The 22,809-nt window shown below is 49.4% G+C and overlaps 1 protein-coding gene and 1 pseudogene across 8 annotated transcripts in view; one reads left to right on the top strand and one right to left on the bottom strand.

Moving 5' to 3' along the window:
- Positions 1-22,809, top strand: part of HSF2BP (heat shock transcription factor 2 binding protein) — a 108,772-nt gene that overhangs the window by 15,023 nt on the left and 70,940 nt on the right. For 6 of the 8 annotated variants that reach the window (XM_059392451.1, XM_059392452.1, XM_059392448.1 and 3 more), the window contains exons 4-7: positions 2,500-2,664; positions 3,952-4,055; positions 15,934-16,083; positions 17,775-17,907. In XM_059392451.1, the coding sequence (XP_059248434.1) occupies positions 2,500-2,664; positions 3,952-4,055; positions 15,934-16,083; positions 17,775-17,907 (552 nt within the window). The remainder of the gene's footprint in view (positions 1-2,499; positions 2,665-3,951; positions 4,056-15,933; positions 16,084-17,774; positions 17,908-22,809) is intronic. The other 2 variants (XM_059392456.1, XM_059392455.1) reach the window with 1 other exon arrangement.
- On the bottom strand, positions 9,979-10,488 carry LOC132012566 (phosphatidylethanolamine-binding protein 1-like; annotated as a pseudogene).

Genomic DNA, 22,809 nt, shown 5'->3' with positions numbered 1-22,809 from the left:
GCACTTAGGCTCTTTAACTAAAGCCCCCCCTTTTAATGAACCCTGAAGTATTCTCATTTTTCCACTTTCTGAACTTACACTGTGGACAGGCTGATTAAGTGAACATGAGATCTTTAGGATGGGTCCTGATCCAGGATGACTGGTGTCCTTGCGGAAGGGTACATTTGGACCCAGAGACAGCTGTGCACAGGGAAGCTGATGTGAGGAGACTGGGAGCAAGCCCAGTGACCGTGGAGGCTGATGGGAATCCTGGAAGATCCAGGCTGCTGAAAGCCGGAGGAGCCAGAGAAGGATCCTCACCCACAGGTTTCAGAGAGAGCCCAGGCCCGCTGACACTGGCCTCTGGAGCTAGGGGAGAAGCTGTTTCTGTTGTCATAAACTGTCCACTTGGTGGTGCTCTGTTGCACATCTTCCAAAGACAGGGTCCATCAGCAGCTAATTATGAATTCTTTTCTAAACCTATTAGAGACAGACGTAGAGAAGTTAAGAGCTATTAAAGACACTTTCTTTTGGGGGCGCCTGGGTGGCTCGGGGTTAAAGCCTCTGCCTTCAGCTCAGGTCATGATCTCGGGGTCCTGGGATAGAGCCCCACATCGGGCTCTCTGCTCAGCGGGGAGCCTGCTTCCCTCTCTCTCTCTGCCTGCCTCTCTGCCTGCTTGTGATCTCTGTCAAATAAATAAATGAAATATTAAAAAAAAAAAACCAAAAACCCTTTCTTTTGGATTTGGGATCTTAAGCTGTTTTGGTCAAAAATAATACTTTGATGTTAACGTGAAGCTGTTTTGGTCAAAAATAATACTTTGATGTTAACGTGAAGCAGCTGGCAGTTACTGCGCCTGGTGTGGGCGCCGGTGACAGAGGCAGGGTAGGAGACCGTGATCTCTCTCACAGGGCTTCCATGTATTCGCTCGGTATTTTAGAAGCGCAGCTTTTCCTTTGTAGCGCTGTCTCCTGTCGCTGATAGTTCTCCGCACCCTTCCCGTGAACACGTTAGCTTAAGGGGTACAGTCATTCTCGTGTTACTAAAACTTAAAGAAGGAATGTGCATTTCGGAAGCCATATCGACGTGGAAACGCCTGTGGCGCAGATCGCGTCTCTGCACTGGGAGTCCGTCCTGGCCGCCCTTTCGCTCTGCCGACAGTGAGGCCGGTGCCGGAGACCAGAAGTCAGAAGACGGTGTCGGCTGGGGGGCAGCTCCTTTCCTGTTCTGATACCGAGGCTGGATAAGATCATGTCTCGACTATATGTAATGTGTCATTCACTGTCCATACTCCTTCTGTCCCTGTTTTGTTTTTTTATTTAAGATTTTATTTATTTATTTATTTGAGAAAGAGATGGTGAGAGAGAGCGTGGGTGGGGGGAAGGTCAGAAGAAGCAGACTCTGTGTGGAGCCGGGAGCCCGAGGCGGGGCTTGACCCTGGGGCTCCGGGATCATGCCCTGAGCCAAAGGCAGTTGCTTAACCAACAGGTGTCGTCTTCTCTCTGGTTTTTAAAAAAAAGTCATGGAAGCAGCATCTTCTCATCATTAGGCCTAATCGCAGTGGCTGTGTGTTTTTCTCTGTTCGAGGGGTAGCAGAAGGAGTGGGTAGAGAAGTGAAATTCTTCTGTGTGACAAATATTTATAAAATTCCAAGTGCCATTGTAGGGATTTGGGGTGTATGGGAAAATGAACCCTGAAAATGTCTGCCTTGCCAGGGGTTTGTTCAGGGCTGCAGGCCCCGCTGGGGGCCTCGGGAGAAAAGCAAGGTGTGGGTTTTGTCGGAAGGCGGTGGCAGTGCTCCCCCCCGGCCACCAGGCGGCGGCCTCGTACAGCGGAAAGGCGCCCGCCGCCTCAGGGTGCTTGGGGTGGGCGGGTGCGGACTGGGAATTTTGTGGGGCACCTGGCGGGGAGTGGGATGTCTGATCCTGCCCCTCATTATGGCAGCCTGTGGCAAGGTCAGGTACAGCTACAGCGGGCGACTGTGAAGTTGTCCTAATGAGAAACTTTTGGGCGGCCAGAATTAATTCCTGCCTATTTTTGTAGGTACGGCTTGTAGACATGAGATGTTGTGTCTCCTTTGTCACGTTTGAGTGACGTGCAGCTTGATGATACCAGCAAATTCAGAAGTGAGCTGGAAAGAAAAAGCTTGCACCACTAATAATTTTATTTTAGTTCCATTTTTCTTTTTTTTGCTGACCACGTGCACTTCATAGTTCCCTCATAATTACAAATAACGCAGGTCTTCATTTACGTTGTTATACGGCGCAGGTGTGCAGCTGTCCAAGCATAGCCCTGGAGTGATGGCTGATTTCCTGGGCGGCCGGGGCTTGGAGGCGGAGCAGAATCCCGGGGAGGGTCCCGATGTGGCATGATACGTGGCAGAAGAAAGACTTGAGCAGAAGAGATAGTCCCACTGTATTTCCCGTGGCTTCTGAGAAACGCATTTTAAGAGCACTCCTGCCAGCCGGTTTCAGAATCTGTACTGAGTTTGCAGCTTTAGGTGCTAATCTTCTCTCTAGGACAGAGGTTCCCTGGAACACGCAGACTCCGTTTCTCCAGAGCTTCGGGGATGCCCTGCTGTTCTTGGCAGTCCCCCGCCTTCTCCAGCCCTGGACCACGAAGCCGCACCCCTCCTCTTGTCCGCACCTCCCCCGAGCGAGTGCCGCCAGCCGTCTCCCCCTCAGGTAGAGGGAAGTGCCAGCTCGCAGGCTGCTGCTTCCCACCACCTTCTGGTTTTCCGCCCCCTCGTTCCGGGTGCTGGGCTCGCGCTGGCTCTCGCTGGTTGTGTGTTGATTTCATTGTGTTAATGACCAGAGACCAGGCTGTCGTCCTGAAGCCGAACCTCTCAAAGTCTGTTCCCAGACCAGCGCCATCTGCCTCACCTGAGAACTTGCTGGAAGGGCAGGTTCCCAGGCCTGAATTGGCAGCTCTGCCCTTTAGGGGCTCCTGATGGACAGTAACACGTGGGGACCACTGTCCACAGCATTGCTGCTTGAGTCGGAGAAGGTGCGAGGGCTGCATTCCCCTCAGCTCTCAATCTACGGTCGCATAAAAATGGGAGATTTCTTAGTGCCTGAAGTCAGGACGCTTAAATTTTTAAGTCCTATATTTCTTTGCTTTTTAAATGTCAGTATTTCTACATCATAATATCTTTTATTTAAAATTGATCAGACGTGGGATGCCTGAGTGGGTTAAGCCTCTGCCTTCGGCTCAGGTCATGGTCCCAGGGTCCTGGGATCGAGCCCCGCATCAGGTTCTCTGCTCAGCGGGGAGCCTGCTTCCCCCCCCCACCCTCTGCCTGCCTCTCTGCTGCTTGTGATTTCTCTCTCTGTCATATAAATAAAATCTTAAAAAAAATTAAAAATCAATTTTGATTTCAGACCCAAATGTGGATATCTTGAGGATTTTTGTGGGCTTTCGAATCACCCATCTGAATGACTCTCGTGGAGAGGAAGAAAACCTTAGCTCCTTGCTCTCACGGTGGCCTTTTCTGGTCCGATCCCGGCTGCTGCCGCCCCTCTGTTGACAGCTGCCGCAGCTCTTCCTCCTGAGTCAGTCTGCCAGTCGGTGTGAATCAGCCCCGGCTGCCACTGTCTCTGTGCCGAGCCGCCTCCTGCTTGCTGTGGAGCAGATCCAAGTCTGTGCCACGAGGCAGGCGGGCTTCTCAGCCCTGCCTTCAGTCTCTTACATAACCCACTTCCTTAAAGCCTTGACTACGAGTCTGGCAGTAAAATGAGGTCTTAAAACCCAAGACTGAAAACAACAACAAAAGTACTGTCTGGTATGGGCTAAAAACGGACAGAAACCTGGAAAGCAGAACTTTTAGAATGCTGGTCATCGAAGGCCCGGTTCTGTGACTTAGCCCCCCTGAGCAGCCAGGGCCCGTTTTCCTAAAAGATGTGGCATGGTGGGTTCTCAGAGGGGACTCGTGCTTTGAAACGCTGAGTGTTATTGTGTCTCTCTCTTTCCAGGCCTGGAAAGGAAAGAGCAAGAGGTAGAGCAACTGAGGACAGACTGTGCGCACTTCAGAGCCCGCCTGGAGGCCGTGCAGGCTGACAGCATGAGAGAGAAGAAGGTACGAGGCCCGCAGGCCGCTGCCGGACACCCCACGGAGCGCTGTGGCGGCCGCGCCAGCCCTTGAGCCTCAAAGACTGTAGTTTAAAATGTACAGAATTATGGGGGCGCCTGGGGGGCTCAGTCCATTAGGTGTCAGACTCTTGATTTCCCCTCCGGTTGTGATCTCAGGGTCCTGGGATCGAGCCCTGCGTCAGGCCCAGTGCTCAGCGAGGCGTCCACTGGAGATTCTCTCTCTCTCTCCCTCCCCCACTCCCCATCCCCGTGCTCTTGCGCATGTGCGTGCTCTCTCTCTCTAAAATAATGCGTAAGTCCTAAAATAATAATAAAACGTGTAATTCTGAATGCTTGGAAAATAGTCAAACATTTGATTTTTTGACCATTTCATGTGGAGGCTCTTTACTGGATGCCTTGTGATTGTCACTTCCTGTTTATATTACTCTTTTTACTTTTCATTTTTTTAAAAGACTTATTTGAGAGAGAGAGCATGTGTGGGCGCGCGAGTGGGGGCAGTGGGAGAGGGAGAGCGAGAAAGAAGCAGACTTGCCGCTGAGCGAGGAGCCAGATGCAGGGAAGATCTCAGGGCCCCCAAGGTCATGGCCTGAGCTGGAGTCAGGAGTCAGACGCTCAACCAACGGAGCCACCCACACGCCCCTAATTTTTATGTTCCCACTTCAGGGCACCCGGGTGGCTCCATCGGCGAAGTGTCAGCCTTGGGCTCAGGTCATGGTCTCAGGGTCCTGGGATTGAGCCCCATGTCAGGCTCCCTGCCACTCCCCCTGCTTGTGTTCCCTCTCACTCTATCAAATTAATAAATAAAATCTTAAAAAAAAAAAAGACCACTCTTGGACATTAAAAGCCACAGCATGATAAGAATCTTGAAAAAAGTGCACATTATAATTTATAATCAGAGATGTATTAATTAGAAATATTTGTACTTAACCTAGGGGATCATTACTGATCATGAATTGTTGATGTTAGAAGTAGCCGATGAGTTTTATTATTTGCTGAGACTAATAGTATTTCTTCAAAATTACACATTCATGGTGTTTGTGTGGACTTAGTTGTTTCCCCTTCTCGTCTATAAAACTGGAATGGTCCTGCCACATCTGATGAAATTTGAAGTGTGTATGTTTTCATTTTTAACCACTGAGACGGTAACAGTACGAGGAACAGTAGCTAGCATATGCCGTTCCCTGTGTACCCGCGGGTGGCCCGCCGCTGTCCGTGCTTCTCCCGTGGTCGTCCCGGCACGGCGGGCTCAGGAGGCGCTGTCAGCCTGGAGGGGGCCAGGTAGCGGGTCACAGGCCCGTTGCCTCCTGCGGAGTGTCTGGTCACGCTGCCTCCTTACGGGAGGGAGTTCCGACGGTTTGTGGCTGCTGTGGACTTTCCCCCAAACTGGTGGGTTTTGTACAGACTTTAATACTGAGCAAGCAGAAAAGGTCAGGGAAAGAGTTTTAGTCTCGAGACTGAGTGAGGTCGAGTGTCACATAATGAAAGTTGAATCTTAGCTTTGTCCTAGGCTAGGTCACGCTGAGCTAAGGTGGAGGGCTGGCTCGTTTGTCGGGGCCCCAAGGGTTCCTGGTCTCAAGGAAGTCGGCCGGCAGACCAGAAGGAATTTGGTAAAAGTTAGCCACATGCCTGTCGGTTCGTGACTTACTGAAATTGCTGAGACGTCCTTGTTAAGGTTGAGACTTAACTGGGCAGAATCTTCGCTTTCCTTTTCTTCCTTAATCAATAAGGATAGGGAAAATGGGCGCTTTGTGAGCATTTCAGATGCGACACTTAAAAGTACGCCCAGGCACCTGGGGCCTGAGGAGTTTGAGCATCTGACTCTTGACTTGGCTTAGGTCATGGTCTCAGGTGGTGCTGACCCTGAGATCTGTGCTGGTGTGGCACCAGCTTGAGAGCGTCTCCCCCTGCACCGCTCCCCTGCTCATGGGCTCGTGCGTGCCTCTGCACGCTCTTAAATCAATAAAGAACAGAAAAAAATAAGCCATTCCGGTAAAGCGCGAGCGTAGAGGATGAAAGGGCCTGGTAGAGGAAGGTCAGACGAGTAGCGTTTTCCTGCCCTGACAGTTTGCCCTGAGTTAAAATGTGCAGATATTTTGGATTAAACGATTTCCTGTTTCCACTGAAGTTTCCTGTTTAATTGTCCTGCCACCGTGATACAGAGGGGAGCCCTTTCAAGTTTGCCGTGGCAAGGCCACGTCTCTTCTCGTTGTACAGAAGGGACAGCTGCCTTTTCCGTAGCCTTTTCTGTGGTCTCTGTCCAGGTCTGCACAGATCATGAGGCGGACTCTGGAAGCTTCTTTTAGACTTGTGCAATCCGGAAGGAATGCAGGGGCCGGACCCCAGATGAGAGCTCTGCCAGCAAGTGCTGTGGTGTGGGCAGACGTCACGCGCGACAGACAGAAGCTTCTGGGTCCAGGCAGTACGATGCGATGAGGAAACACAGTGTGGGCTCCAGCTCATAAAGACGTGTGCTAGCCGAGCCGCAGCCCCGGCCCCTGCCCCCCGAGAACGGCCACCGGGCAAGGAAAGCTTGCTTGTGGTGGTTGAATCAGATCAGTGCGAGGCCAGCTGGGCCTTGCCGTGGACTCGGGGGCCGGCCGGAGAGTGCCCCATGAGGATCCACTTTACCGACGTGAACTTGTCAGGACTTAATTACTGTTTCTTACTTTACCAGCCGCTCTCTTGAGAGATGTTTCGTGTGACAGAGAGACCTGTCGTGCCAGTGGAGTTGGGTCACCTGTAGTGACTGTGTGTGCGTGTGCAGTATTACCACAGCCCACATTGCTTTTGGTTAAAGTTTTTAAAAAGAATTATGCATGGCAGGAAGGTACGGAGAAATCCAGGGAGGTCCCCTGTGCCCTGCGCCCAGTGTGCCCCGTGGCAGCATCTGGGCTCACTGCGGTGTGTGGCACGAGCGGGAGACCAGGGGGACGACCCTCGGGGTGTGTCTGTCCATCACCGGTGCGCACGCACTTCTGTGTGTGTGTGTCTAACTGGTTCTGTGCAGTTTTTTAAAGAAGATTTCATTTACTTCGTGTGCGCTGGGGGAGGAGCCGAGCGAGAGGGACGAGTAAACTCCCTGCTGGGTGTGGGGCCCCACGGAGCCGACCCCATGACGCAGAGATCAGAACCTGAGTGGAGAGCAGGAGTCGGACGGTCAGCGACTGACCCCCGCAGGCGCCCCCCCAGTGCAGTTCTGTCCCACGGGGACGTTCCTGGGACCACCACCATCTTCTAGAGGGTGAACTCGGAGATCAGCATGGACGTCCCTTCACGGCCCCCTGCTGCAGCCACACGTCCCCTGCTCCCCGCGCTCGCCTTCTGGCAACCACCAACACGTAGCTGCCATGTTAGTCCTTGTAATTTTATGTCAAGAATGTCACGGAAAGGGGATGTCATGAAAATGACTTTTTTCCCTCAAATTCATCCAAATTTTTGCAATCAGGAGTCTGTTCCTTTTTATTCCACAGCACGGAGCTGTCACAGCTATCTAACTAACTTCCTCCCTCGAAGGACAGTTGGGTGGTTTCCGGCTTTTCACTGTTACCAAGAGCGGGACAGTGAGCATCCGTGCGTAGGTTTCTGTGTGATCGTGCGTTTTCATTTCTTTGGGTAAATGCCTAAATTTGCAGTCACTGGGTTGCATGCTAATGCATGTTTCCTGTTTTGTTTTGTTTTTAAGGATTTTATCTATTTGACAGAGAGAGATCACAAGCAGGCAGAGAGGCAGGCAGAGGTGGGGGGAAGCAGGCTCCCCGCTGAGCAGAGAGCCCGATGTGGGGCTCAATCCCAGGACCCTGAGATCATGACCTGAGCTGAAGGCAGAGGCTTAACCCACTGAGCCGCGCAGGCGCCCCAATTCTTTTTTTTTTTTTTTTTTAAGAGATTGGTTTATTTTAGAAAGAGAGGGGGCATGAGTGAGGGGAGGGGCAGAGGGAGAGAGAGACTCTCCAGCTGATTCCCTGCCGAGTGAGGGGCCTGACGGGGCCCGAGCCCACCACTGTAAGATCATGGACTGAGTCAAAAACAAGAGTCGGGGCGGAGCCACCCAGGTGCCCCTGCGTGTTTGGTTTTGTAAGGAATCGCCAACTTGTTTAGCAGAGCGGCTGCTCCATTTTACCTTCCCTCTGGCAGCCTTGTTCCGCGTCCTACCCGGCATCTGGTGGTGTCGCTGGTTCTGTTTCGGCTGTTTCGGCAGGCGTGTGCTGGCCTGACTTGGCGGCTCTTTCCCGGCTGATCGCGTCGAGGCCTGCCGACATGCTCATTGGCCGTCTGCGCGTCCTCTCCTGGATCCGCTCGTGTCTTTTGCCCACTTTCCAGTGAGCTGCTGCTTTTGCCCGTTGGGAGGGTCTTACCACCCGCCAGGCAGACGTCCGTTACTGGACGGGCGGTTTGCCGACCGCTCGTGGCAGGCGGGAGTGAGGTGCTCCCCCTCTTGCTGGGGTCCTCCCGGAGCACACGCGTTCCGTCTGCTGGGGTCCTGTCTGTGGCTTGCTTTCTTCTGTGGTTGTGGATTTTGTGCTCTAGGAACTTTCCCTGTGGCCCTAGGTCCCCACGATTTCCATTTGTCTGATATTTTCCTATGTTATGTTTAAATTCTTGATCCATGTTGAGGCAAGTTTTGTTTAAGTTATAAATTTTGGTTGAGGTTTTTTTTTTTTTTTTTTTTTTTTTTTCCAGGGGCTCTTGTGCTTGGTGGAAGAGATGCTGTTTCTTCCATGGACCTGCTCTAGACCTCTGGGGGGTCCGTCAGGCGTGTTCTGGCTTCTCGTGTCCGGGAGCTGTTCTCCCGCCAGAGCTCACTGGCCAGGTTACCGTGGCCATGTAGTGAGCCCCAGCGTTGGGGAAAGGTTTCTTCCTGTCGAACATTTCTTTCCCCAAATTGTCTAGAAAGGCCCTTTACTTCTCCATATACATTTTGTAATAAGCTTCTCTGTGTCTGTAAACATTCGTGCTGGGATTTTGATGGGAACGGCGTCATGCCTGCAGGTGAGTTTAGGGAGAGCCGCGATCCTGTCTGTCGTGTTCTGCCGTCCGTCGACAAAGCACGTCTTTCCGCTTCTGTGCGTTGTCTCTAATCTCTCTCATCAGCGGCCTGTAATTTTCCGCACACGGATCCTATACACGTTTTTTTAGATTTTTACTGAAGGCTTTCATTTTCTTTCTTTTTTATTTTTTGGTTTCACTGAACGTTTTTATTTTTATTCAACTGTAAGCAAGTTGCAGAATTAATACACCATTTGGAAACTCCAGACTGGCTTTCCTTCCTCCAGTGAAGAGCGATCAGTTTAATGGCGGACACCTGGGGCTTTCTCACCCAGCCCCACAGCTCGTCTAGACCACCGCGCAGAGCCACAAAGCGACTCTCCCTGTAGCTCCTTCCAGTACCCTCTTTAAAGGAACCAGAGACACTGACCCCCAGTAACCAGTCTCCGACATAGCATACTAGGGGGCTGGCGGTGTCATGAAGACGGACCAGAAGGTGCCGTCAGGCCAACTCCAGACTCAGACTCGCAAAGGCAGCAGCAAGGAACCTGGTTTAAAAAAAAAAATCTGTTTTTTTAAAACCTCCCTTAAAGAATCGTTGATGCTCTGCTCTATTCCCGTAGACCGGATCTTCTCACCTGAATTTTTTCTTCTTTAAATTCTGAGTTGCTCTTCTTATGTTGATGATTTATGCCATCCTAGCACCAACATGTCCTCCAAGACAGAGTTCAGATTTGATCAGAACATAAAGGTATGACTGTTGAATTACAAAGGACAGGCAGAAGGGAAGGTCAGCCCGAGCTCTGTCTGGGAGAAGGGGAGCAGGGAAGGGGGAAATCTACCGGCACCCCCGAATCGAGATACCGCTCGGCGTCTCCAGGCTCTTCCCTGCTCTGGGCTCCTTTCTGCCTCCAGACAGCTGCTCACCGAGCTGGACACGTCGTCATTCTGTTCAGTCCGGAACACGTGCTGGCCACCAGGGGCCCAGGCTCATACTTTTCGTGGGAAGATGCCACTTCGAATTTACCAGAGCGGTCTCTGGATTGGCTGCTGAGAACGGCCTTGTCCCACCTCCGCGGCCCACCTGCTCGTAAAGCAGCCAGACAGACATAAAGGTGAAGGCGTGGGGGCCCAGATCCCATGTAACTGGAGAGCAGTGTGCTGCTGCTGATGACACTGCCCTCCATGTCGACCTCCAGAGAAGGCAGCCATTGCCCTGCTGGGAGCGTCTGGGTCTGTCGTGACCAAGGCCTGGGTCAAGGCCATCCCATGCCATACTGGTGGGCTGATTCTTAACCTTGATTGGCATCAACACTTTGCCCAGCTCGTCTGACCTCTGCCCTGGTGTATTTGACCTGCAGTGGGTGTCCTGGCTGCTTGTTGACTTCCTGCAGGGTCAGGGGCCCAGACTACTTGCTGAGGTCCACCAGCATCGCGGGGCCGACCCGGGCAGACAGTGCTAAGTCTTGGCAAGGCGTAGGCCTGTAGCGCTGACTCAGAGTGGTCTGTAGACTGGCCGTGGGAGGCATGGGACCAGCGCTGGAATGCCTTTCTTTTTTCTTTTTTTTTCCCCAAGATTTTATTTGTGGGGCACCTGAGTGGCTCAGTCGTTAAACATCTGCCTTCAGCTAGGTCATGATCCCTGGGGCTTGATCCCAGGACCCTGGGATTATGACTTGAGCTGAAGGCAGACACTTAACTGACTGAGCCACCCAGGTACCTGGCATTTCATTTTCTTTGGAACAATTTTGAGTGGTGTTGTGTTTTAAATTTTAGTTTTCACTTTTTTGCTGTTAGCACACGGAAACGAGATTGCTTTTTGTGTGTTGATCTTATAGCTTGTGAGCTGGCTGGACTCACTTATGAAGTCTGAGGATTTTTTTAGATTCCTTGAGATTTTACATAGACGATCGTGGCATCTGCAGATAGGGAAAGTGCTAGTTCTTCTACTGTCTCTGCCTTTTGTTTCTTCTGTGTTCTACACGCTCTGGAACTTCTGCCACTGTGTTTAATCAGAGTGGCGAGAGCGGACAGCTTGCCTTGCTCCTGACCTTGGGGGAAGGCAATCTCTCACCACTAAGGACGATTTAAAAAAAAATAGATCTTGGGGTTTTTTTTTTTTAAGTTTTTATTTAAATTCCAGGTAGTTACATAGAGAGTTGTATCCGTTTCAGATGAACAATACAGTGATTCAGCACTTCGTACATCACCCAGTGCTCCTCAGGACGGGTGCCCCTGACCCCCCACCCCTACTTCCCCCAGCCCCCGCCCACCTCCCTGCAGTCGCCATCAGTGAGTTCTGTGTAGTTGAGAATCGGTTTCTTGGTTTGCCCCTCTCTCCTTTTGTCCCCTTTGTCTGTCTGTTTGGTTTCTTACATTCTATGTGTAAATGAGATCGTCTGGTATTTGTCCTAATACTCTCTAGTTCCATCCATGTCATTGCAAATGGTGAGATTTTCTTTTTTTTTTTCTTAAAGATTTTATTTATCAGAGAGAGAGAAAGTGAGAGACAGAGGAGGAGTGGTGGGGGGGAGGGGAGACAGGCAGAGGGAGAAGCAGACTCCCCGCTGAGCAGGGAGCCCCATGCAGGCCTCGATCCCAGGTCCCTGAGATCATGACCTGAGCCGAAGGCAGACGCTTAACAGACTGAGCCACCCAGGCGCTCTGGTTTTGTTCTCTTTTATGGCTGAGTAGTATTCCGTTGGTTCACAGCAAAGTTGAGTGGAAAATACAGAGATTTGCTGTGTATCTCCTGCGTCCATTTGCTTGCAGCCTTCCCCGTTGTAGGCCGAAATGCGATTGTAGCTGCAGTGTTTTGTAGATGCTTTTTATGGACTTGAGGACGTTCCCTTCGGATGCTGGTTTGCTAAGCATTTTTATCACGAGCGGGTGCTGGGGTTTGTCGGGTTTTCAGAACCTTCCATCCCACACTCCCATCCCGTATCTGTGTATGCTTAGTCCTCGGTCCCTGGCTCTGCCCTAGGCTACCCCAGACCTGCTGTCTCTAACGGTCTGCGTCTTCTGAATGTTTCGTAGAAACAGAAACACAACAGGTCGTCTTCTCCGTCGTGTAATCTTTGGAAGTTCGTTCACATTAGCGCGTCGGTCATTCCTTCCTGCAGTACCACACTTTCTCGATCTCTTTACCCGTTGACGGACATTTACTTACCCGCAGCTTCTCACTCTGACGGGTCATGCTGCCTTGAATGTGCACGTACACGTGCTCGTGGGGGTGTGTACTGTAATTGTTCTTGGGGGCTCCCCGGGGGCGTGGCTCTGGGGCCGGACAGTGAGTGTGTGGCTCACCTCGTGAGGACCTGCCGTACCGTCTGGCAGAGCGCGTGTGCTGTCCTGCTTTCTACCCGGGAAACGTGGAGGCCCTGCTTTTCCATATTCTTGTGGACACTTGGTATTGCTGGTCCTTTGAGTTACAGACGTTCTCGCGAGTGTGTAATGGTATCTCACTGTGGTTTTCATTTCCATTGTCCTTGTGGTGAGTATCTTTTCACGTGTGTATTATTCATTTGTGTAGTTTTCAGACAGATGTCTGTTCACATCTTTTACCTTTTTAAATTATGTTTTTGTTACTGAAACAAACTTGACATATAATGTTAACATGAGTTTCAGGTGTACAACTTTGGCCTTTTTCCCAACCAACATCATCTTTTTAAAAAAATTTAAATTCAGTGTAGTTAACACACAGTGTGTGACTAGTCTCCATGGTAGAGGTCAGTGATTCGTCAGTGGCATAGAGCACCCAGAGCTCACTCCATCACACGCCCTCCTGAATGCCTGTCCCCTGGTTACCCATCCCCCCACCCCTTCCCCCTCCAACAACCCTGTTTGTTTCCTGTGATTGAGTTTCTTGCGGCACCTGGGTGGCTCAGTCAGTGAAGTGTCTGCCTTGGGCTCAGGTCATGATCCCAGGCTTCTGGGATCAAGTCCCACCTTAGGCTCCTGGCTCAGTGGGGAGCCTGCTTCTCCCTCTGCCTCTGCTGCCACTCTGCTTCTGCTCTCTCTTCTCTCACACTATCTCTCTAAATAAATAAATATTTTTTTAAAAAAGGAAATAATTTAGTTTATTGATTTTGATGTTCAGTTTTTTTAATGGATTATGATTTTGTTATGACATCTAAGAAATTTGCCTCACCTAGGGCCAGAGACACTTTTTCCTGGCGATTTTACATTTAGGTCTGTGATGCATTTTGAGTTAATATTATTATTATTTTGGGTTGCCTGGGTGGCTCAGTGGATTAAGCCGCTGCCTTCGGCTCAGGTCAAGATCTCAGGGTCCTGGGATCGAGCCCTGCATTGGGCTCTCTGCTCAGCAGGGAGCCTGCTTCTCTCTCTCTCTCTCTGCCTGCCTCTCTGTCTACTTGTGATCTCTGTCAAATAAATAAACTCTTTTAAGAAATACATATATATTATTATACATATGAATATTTATCTAGTTGTTTTAGCATCAATTTGTTTAATAGATTATACTTTTTCCATCGAATTGCCTTGGTACTTCTGCTAAAATCAGTTGCCATAAATATTAATGTTTCATGGTCTATATGTTTATGTTTATGCTAGTACCACACTGGTTTGATTTCTGTAGCTTTATAATAAGTTTTTGTTTTTGTTTTTGAAATCAGGCAGTGTTAGTCCTCTTTAACATTGTTTTTCTTTTTCAAGTTTTTTTTTTTTTTGCATTTCCATATGCATTTTAGAATCGGATAATCTCTTTGAACAAAGAAGCCTGCTGAAATTATGGCAGGGATTGGTAGACATTGAATCTGTAGGTCAGTTTGGAGAGATTATCATCTTACTAATATTAGTCTTCCAGTCCATGAACATGGTATGTCTTTCCATTGATTGATCTTCTGTACTTTTCCTTGGTGATGCTTTGTAGTTTTTATATACAGGACTTAAACTGCTTTTCTTAAGTTTATTCCTTTTTCTTATTTTTGAAGTTATTGTGAATGGAATTACTTTTGTTGAGTTCTTCTTGATATTCTTGTACTAAATGTGCAGCCCTGTGCCAGGGCATATGTGCCTGTAAGCACCACATGTGACTGTGGTGAAGACAGTCCTGTCTGGTCATTCTCAGCAGTTACTGTGTGATCTTGTCAAAGGTCATCATAACCAGACTAATTGGAATACAGACTGCTTCAACTGTGAGAAAAGCTAGATTTTGGAAAGGGAGTGCTTGATGTAGGTTTGCACATGTCCCCCTGACTTCTGTGGGTTCAGCTGCAGACCCCTGAGGAACACATCTAGGAATCCAGACTAGTTATTAGGATGAAACCAGGATTTGTAATCACCTAAGGCAGTATTAGCGTGTTTCGTCAGTTCAGTGACCATCTTTTCTCCTACAGTGAGTGTGAATATAGGTCTGGATGTGTATGGTTCTCTGCATACCAAATACCTCTTCCCCAGGGAGCTGTGAATGGACCGCCCTCCGTCCAGCTGTGAAGGCAACAGTTTGATTTGTGGCCCATTGCTTCCTTTTCTTCCCCACTAACTGACCTGCACTCACCTCTCTAAAAGAAAAACCTAAAACACTTTAACTTTTCAAAAAAGATTTATTTGAGGGACGCCTGGGTGGCTCAGTTGGTTGGACGACTGCCTTCGACTCAGGTCATGATCCTGGAGTCCCGGGATCGAGTCCCGCATTGGGCTCCCAGCTCCATGGGGAGTCTGCTTCTCCCTCTGACCTTCTCCTCGCTCATGCTCGCTCTCATTGTCTCTCTCTCAAATAAATAAATAAATAAATCTTAAAAAAAAAAAAAAGATTTATTTGGAAGAGAGCATGCGTGTATGCAAATGGGAGGGGGTGCAGAGGGAGACGGAAGCAGACCCCCAGCTGACTGTCAGGCCTGACATGGGGCTTGATCCTACCACTCTGAGAGCGGAACCTGAGCTGAAATCAAGAGTTGGACGCTCAACCGACTGAGCCACCAGGTTTCTATATTTCTTGAGTTTAAGGAAGCGCTCTCACCTTTTGAGGGAACTTCAGGTAACAGCAACAGTGCAACCAGGGGTGGAGGCTGGGGAGGCCAGGAAGCCCCATACGAGCCAAGAGCCACGTGGCACGAGTCTAGGAGTGATCGTAAGGTCTAAGGGCACATCAGGAGGACGGTTCACTGTTAGCAGTCCTGGCTGAGGTTTGCCGGCTGGCCCTCATGTTCCCGTCACACTGGCACCGGCATGCCTGGGCGCCTCCTTCCCACTTCTCCCTGTCTCTGCCCCAGATGTCCTAGCCGCGCTTAGCTGTGTCCTCTGCTGTCCTTCCACTCGAGTGAGCCGGCTGGAGGGGGCCCTTCTACTGCAAACGGTGCTCTGTGGATGGCTGCATTCAGTCCTTACTTGGTTCAGGTGCCCCCACTGGCGTCAACTCTTGGTGCTTTACGTTTCGTTTTAGTTGAAGCTGGTTCAAGTTTTTGGTGAAACTTACAAGCTCTAATGCAGCAGTGCATTCTTTTTTAAAGAGCGTTATTTTTCTCTGAACTTTTAAAAAATATGGATCGTGACTGTCTAAGGATTAGTTTTCATTTGCCAACTGTTTTCTGTAATTCTGCATGCATTTTTAATTTTTTAATTTTAATCTTTATTTTTTTAAAGATTATTTATTTGACATAGAGAGAGAAATCAGAAGTAGGCCGAGAGGCAGGCAGAAGGGGTTAGCAGGCTTCCCGCTGAGCGGAGCCCATTGTGGGGCTTGATCCCAGGACCCTGAGACCATGACCTGAGCTGAAGGCAGAGGCTTAACCCACTGAGCCACCCAGGTGCCCCCGCATGCATTTTTAAAAAACAGTTTGAGTAAGAAACCTGGTAGAGGTATTTGAAGGTTGAATGCTGTTCATTTGGCGGATCTTATTCTGTTCTGATTTTAGGAGAAGCTCGCTCTTCGGCAGCAGCTGAACGAAGCGAGGCAGCAGCTCCTGCAGCAGGCAGAGTACTGCACGGAGATGGGGGCGGCAGCCTGCACCCTGCTGTGGGGCGTCTCCAGCAGTGAGGACGTGGTCAAGGCCATTCTGGGAGGAGTAAGCATGCCCCCTGCGCTCCCGCGTATCGCCCATCCGTGTGGAGGGGCCCCAGAGGGCTCCGTGTGTCCTCTAAGGCACCCACAGATGACATCCATGTCTTCCGTTCATCCGTCCGGTAGCGTTGGCGTGGCGGTGTGCAGGGCCTGTGAGAGCTGGGGCTCTGGGGGTATGTAAGATGAACGACAGAAGAACCCTCCTGTCCCAGACCGTTGCACTTCACGATCGTTCCTTGACTTCTGCATACACTTAATGGGGTTCACAGAGGTTGTCATATCCACCCTGTAACGCAGGTTATTTCCTGGTAACATGGTATTTGATTTGTTGAAAGTTTCATGTTACTTTACATACGCATGTTAATAGTACACACACACTTTCTCTCTCGCGCGCTCTCTCTCAAAGCTTCCCAGAGGAAGAGAGATTTGACATGGGCTTTGAGGAGCTGGAATCGGGGTCAAGGGCATGCATGGGGAGGGAGAGGAGTGGCATCCTCAGAGGCACGGGCTGAGATGCCTGAAGTTAGATTTAGGGACGGTGCCTGGGTCAGTGGACCCAGAGCGGGGGGTTAGCACGGCAGGGCCGGGGGCGGTAACGTCACAGAACAAGGACGGTGCGTGAGTTTGGAAGGCCTCAGGTGCTAGGTTGCTGATTTTACCTAGTAGGTGGCACGAGTGGACCCCTGAGGGTCTTGAGAAAGAGAGTGACGGGGCGAGAGACCTCGGGAAGATGGTGCCGACCTCGAGTGAGGTAGATAGGAGGGGCAGGCGTGGGAGCGAGGCGGGAGGACTTACTGGAACGCTGGCCCGGTGGCGCAGGCAGGGCCCTGCTGTGCGCGGCAGGGAAGGCAGGCCCGGTGCCTGAGCGCCAGACGGGCCGGCGCGTGTGGCTGCGCTCTACGCGGACGGTGAGGTTGTGCACGGGGAACAGGTGCAGGAAGGTTTGACAGGACGCCTCGCGACCTGGAGAAACAAGTTACGCATGACTTTAGGTGCAGATGGATTGTGTCTTAACATCTGTGGAGCTTTGTTAGGCTCAGTTACCGTAAAGCCCAGCCGCTGTGAGTGTGCAGCGCGCCGGCTTGAGGTAATTTCCAGAGCTGTGCCATCCCCACAACCCGGTCTCACAACACTGTGGAGCCGTGGAGCTGCCTTGTGCGGTTGGTGGGGGCGTCGGCCTTGAAGGTCTCCCTGAACCCGAGTGCCCCCGGGAGGCGCTTCAGCAGTTCGGGGTGCTGGGAGGGACCTGCGCTGAGTAACAGAGATGCGAGGTGCCCGCCCACCTGCTCACCGCCGCCGTCTCCCGACGTGCTGGCGCTTCTCTTAACATTCTGTTTGGAAAGCTCTTCTCCGGTGGCTGAAACCTGTGGTTTCCTGCCTGGACCCAACAGAGAACGTATTTTGCTCGCATATTCCTAGTGGACTCGGGGTGAACCCCCCGGTACTTCCACTGCTGCGCAAGGTTGCTCCGTTCCCTCCCGTGTATTTCATTTTGCTCTTTCCATCGGGCTGCAGCGTAATTTTTCTACGGATTCCAGACTTCCTCTTTTTTGCTCTTTTCCATATGGGAACTTGTAACGGGAGTGGACTTTTAAGAACTGCTTTTGTCCTTCACGCGGAGGCTTCCTGTTGTGCCCTTGTGTTTTGCACCAGTATTTGCGCAGGGGTGTGACCCTTTCCTTTCCACACTTTCAGGAGAAAGCTTTGAAGTTTTTCAGCATCACTGGTCAGACCATGGAGAGTTTCGTGAAGTCACTGGATGGGGATGTCAAGGAGCCGGATTCTGATGAGAATCAGTTTGTGTTTGCTCTGGCTGGGATCGTGACAAGTAAGTCGTCCTTCGGAGACGCGGGGACTGCTAGCCGTGTGTCTGGGGTGGCGAATACGGCCCAGCTGTGTGAGTAGGAACGTCTCCCGGGAACGTTTTCAGTGTCCTGGGGTTCTGACCCCACAGAACCTGGTTGGGTGGGTCTGGGGTAGCCACGCAGTGTGTGTGTTGTGGGGCATCGCCCAGGCGATTGGGATATACTCGGTCAGGAAGAAGACTGATCTGGGAAGCACAGGATGGGCTGGCGTGTTCTCTTTAGTTCTGTGCCTGGAAAGGAGGCAAAACAAAACCGTACGTTAGCTGCTTGTTACTTGGAATCACTTTATTAACATCTGGTTAAAGTAGGAGCCTTAAGCGTAAGCGGAGCTCTTGCTGCTGTTTTTGGTAGAGTAATTAAAGGATTCCGAAAACCCCAACAGTCTCCCAATGAGTATAGTTACTCTAAGGTAGAGTTCTGTGGCAAACCTGCTGTAAGTGATAAAGCCGGATAACTAGATAATTAATAAACACTACCTCAGTATAGTGGGAAGTGATAGGTAGCAGTGAGTATCCCTGTTCTGAACTCAGTGAGACAGATCTGTTGCTGTGACTGTTAGATTTACTTGCGATATTTTTGCTCTGTTCTGTCGCTCTTTCCTCTGTGCCCTATCCTGTGCCACTCGTAGGGCCATTCTCTGCTGTGAAACAGAGACGAAATCTTATTTTTCCTCATGGCATTATCCCTCATTACTAAAATCCGAATGAGGTAGATCCTGTGTAGACATTTTCTTCATAATCCCTTAAAAATTGGTGATTTAAAAAAAATTGATAACACTGCTTTGAACTGGATATGGAGACTCCAACGGTGTCTGGGCCAGTCCTGATTCAGCCCGGCCCTTTTCTAGGCTCGCATGGCACCTTCAGAAGGAGGGGGCTTGTGTTGCTCCACTTTTTAAATTGTTTTAAGGTATTTTTAAAAAAATATATTTTATTTATTTGACACAGAGAGAGTGCACACGCGCTTGTGCGTGCGCCAGTCAGGGGGAGTGGCAGGCAGAGGGAGAAAGAGAAGCAGGCTCCCCGCAGAGCAGGGGAACCCAATGTGGGAGTCAAGCCCAGGACCTGAGGATCATGACCTGAGCTGAAGGCAGTTGCTTAACCAACGGAGCCACCCAGGTACCCTGTTTTGAGGTCTTTTTTTAAACAGAAGGCAGACTTGGTGATTGGATTCTCTGCTGTTTGCTGGGACCCCAAAGCCCTGTGATGAATGTAATTTGTCATTCTGCTAAGTTGTGAGTCCGAGCTGCTGGAATTGCTGGCCGGCGTGTGGGGCTGAGGTGGCTGGCCAGCAGGTAAAGCAGCCTTGTTGCCGAACATACGAACTCAGTTTGACCTTATTTATTTCGACTTGGAGGGGCTCACATGGGAACTCATAAAGAATTGGGAAGTACCCACTTAAATTTGTCACTTATATCTTGTGAATTTCACTGGAAGATGACTTCATTAAAGTCCTGCTTCACAGAGACCATGGGGGCTTATGCATCTCTCATACCAAGACTGTCCTCTGGGGAGCAGACAGTACAGTAACCTTGGCTCAGTTGTCACATAGTTCCTCTGCCTTCTAAAACAAGAAGTCTTTAAAAACATCTACATGTGCTTGGTATTTTGATAGGGATTGCCTTAAGTGTGTAGATTGCTTTGGGTAATATAGACATATTGACAATATTTGTTCTTCCAATCCATGAGCATGGGATGCCTTTCCATTTCTTCGTGTTGTCTTTAATTTCTTTCATCAGTGTTTCATGATTTTCAGAATACAGGTCTTTCACCTCTTTGGTTCAGTGTATTCCTAGGTGTCTTTTTTTTTTTTTTTAAGATTTTATGTATTCATTTGGGAGAGAGAGAGAGAGAGAGAGCAAGCACAAGCAGGGGGAGAGGCAGAGGGAGAGAGAGAAGCAGACTTCCTGCTGAGCTGGGAACCTGACTCGGGGCTCCGTCCCAGGATCTGGAGATCATGACCTGAGCCAAAGGCAGATGCATTTAACGATCTGAGCCACCCAGGTGCCCCTATTCCTAGGTGTCTTACTGTTTTTGGTACAGTTGTAAATGGGCTTGTTTTCTTAATTTCTCTTTCTGCTGCTTCATTATTGATGTATAGAAATGCAATAGATTTCTGTGTGTTGATTTTGTATCCTGAGACTTGGCTAAATTTGTTTATCAGCAGATTTTTGGTGGAGTCTTTCAGGTTTTCTGTATAGAGTGTCACAGCATTTTTCAAGAGCTAGAACAAACAATCCTAAAATTTGTATGGAACCACAGAAGACCCCAAATAGCCAAAGCAACCTTGGGGAAAAAAAAAACAAAGCTGGAGGCATCACAATTTGACTTCAGATTATTTCAAAGCTGTAGTCATCAAAACAGTATAGTATTAAAAAAAAAAAAAACAGCATGGTATTGGCCCAGAATAGACATATAGCTCAATAGGACAGAATAGAAAACCCAGAAATGGACGCACAATTGTATGGTCAGTTAATCTTCAACAGAGTAGGAAAGAATGTCCACTTGGGAAAAAAAAACCATCTCGTCAGCAAATGGTGTTGGGAAAACTGGAGAGCAACATGGAAAAGAATGAAACTGGACCATTTCCTCATAGCACACACAAAAATGATTTAAGAACCGGGGCGCCTGGGTGGCTCAGCGGTTAAAGCCTCTGCCTTCGGCTCAGGTCATGATCTCAGGGTCCTGGGATTGAGTCCTGCATCAGGCTCTCTGCTCAGCAGGGAGCCTGCTTCTCCTGTGCCCTCTCTGCCTGCCTCTCTGCCTACTTGTGATCTCTGTCTGATAAATAAAATCTTAAAAAAAATGATTTAAGAATGGAAAAGACCTAAATGTGAGACTTGAAATCATCAAAATCCTAGAGGAGAACACATTGGCCAAAGCAACTTCGTTTTAGATATGTTTCTACATATCTAAAAACAAAAGCAAAATAAACTAAAAACAAAAGCAAAAGTAAACTGTTGGGACTTCATCAAATTAAAAAGCTTCCACACAGCAAAGGAAACAACCAACAAAACTAAAAGGCAACCTACAGAATGGGAGAAGATATTTGTAAATGACATATCTGATCAAGGGTTAGTATCCAACATATATAAAGAACAGATGTAACTCAATGTCCAAAACACAAATAATCCAGTTGCAAATGGGCAGAAGACATCAGTAGACATTTCTTCAGAGAATACTTCCAGATGACCTGTAGACACATGAAAAGATGCTCAATACCACTCATTGTCAGGGAAATGCAGATCAAAACTACAACAAGATACCACCCCACACCTGTCAGAATGGCTAAAATCAACAATGCAAGAAACAACAGATGCTGGCGAGGGCGTGGAGAGAAAGGAACCTTCTTCCACTGCTGGTGGGAATGCAAACTGGGGCAGCCACTCTGGAAAACAGTGTGGACATACCTCCAACAGTTAAAAATAGAACTATTCTGCCATCCAGCAATTGTACTTCTAGGTATTTACCCAAAAGACTGGAGATCACTAATTTTAAAAGATATGTGCACACCTGTATTGGTAGCAGCATTATCTAGGTAAATTATAGGTAAATTATGGAGACAGATGAAGTGTCTGTCGACTGGTGAATGAAGAAAGAACAGGTAGTTTATATGCACAGTTACTCAGCCATAGAAAAAGAGTAAAATCTTGCCATTTGCAATAAGATGGTTGGAGCTAGAGAGTATCCTGCTACATGAGATAAGTCAGAGAAAGACAAATACCCTATGATCTCACTCATATGTGGAATTTAAGAAACAAATGAGCAGAGGGGGAAGAGAGAGAGAGAGAAAAACCAAGAAAGAGACTCTTCACTCTAGAGAACAAACTGGTGGTCACCGGAGGGGAGGTGGGCGGGGGCTGGGGGACGTGGGGGATGGGGCGTCGGGGGACACCTGTCCTCATGAGCACTGGTGATGGACGGAAGTGTTCTACCACCGGAAACTAATACTATACTATGCAACTTCCTGGAATTGAAAGAAAAACTTAGAAAAAATTAAAATTTACAGACAAGTAAACTCACGCATGTCGTGGACATCAGAGCACCTGAGACTCGATAGCAGAGACTCTTGTGTCCGTGACAGTCACCTCTCCCTGTTGCCGCTTCTCCTTGTCCTCCCACGACCTGGCACTACCGCGGGCAAGCGGTGTGGAGGAGAAGGTGGGCTGGGACGCGACGCCTGGCGGCCGTTTCCGCTTCTGCCTCTGACCAGCCCCGTGTTTTTGGGTCTGGGACCCTTGGTTTCGTCTTCTCAGGGGACTGTCAGACCCCATGTGGTGACTGAGGTCTGTGCTAACCCTGGGCTTGAGTGGTTGTGCCTGTGCCTAGAGCATCACTTTTCAACCTCAGCACTAGAATCTTCCATTGTGGGGCCTTCCTTTGTGGTGTAGGAAGTCATCAGCATGCCTAGACTCTACCCTTAGAGAGGCCATTGTTAGCCCCTGAAGTGTGACAATCAGAAACGCCTCCAGATATCCCCAAGTGTCTCCTCAGGGCAAAATCAGCTTTCTGTGTCACTTTGAGAACCACTGCCCTAGGTCATGACCTTAACCTTTCATGTACATAGATTTAATTAATTAAACCAATTATCTAATTTATTTATTTAATTAACTAATTATTTAAATTAACTAATTACCTCTCACATCTGGGGTGTGAGAGGTAATTATTGAAAAATGTTTTAGGGTCGGGGCGCCTGGGTGGCTCAGTGGGTTAAGCCGCTGCCTTCGGCTCAGGTCATGATCCCAGGATCCTTGGATTGAGTCCCACATCGGGCTCTCAGCTCAGCAGGGAGCCTGCTTCCTCCTCTCTCTCTGCCTGACTCTGCCTACTTGTTATCTCTGTCAAATAAATAAATAAAATCTTTTA

Source organism: Mustela nigripes, chromosome 2 (assembly GCF_022355385.1).
Source record: "Mustela nigripes isolate SB6536 chromosome 2, MUSNIG.SB6536, whole genome shotgun sequence".
Lineage (NCBI taxonomy): Eukaryota > Metazoa > Chordata > Mammalia > Carnivora > Mustelidae > Mustela > Mustela nigripes.
This window is presented reverse-complemented; position numbering and strand designations above follow the sequence as displayed.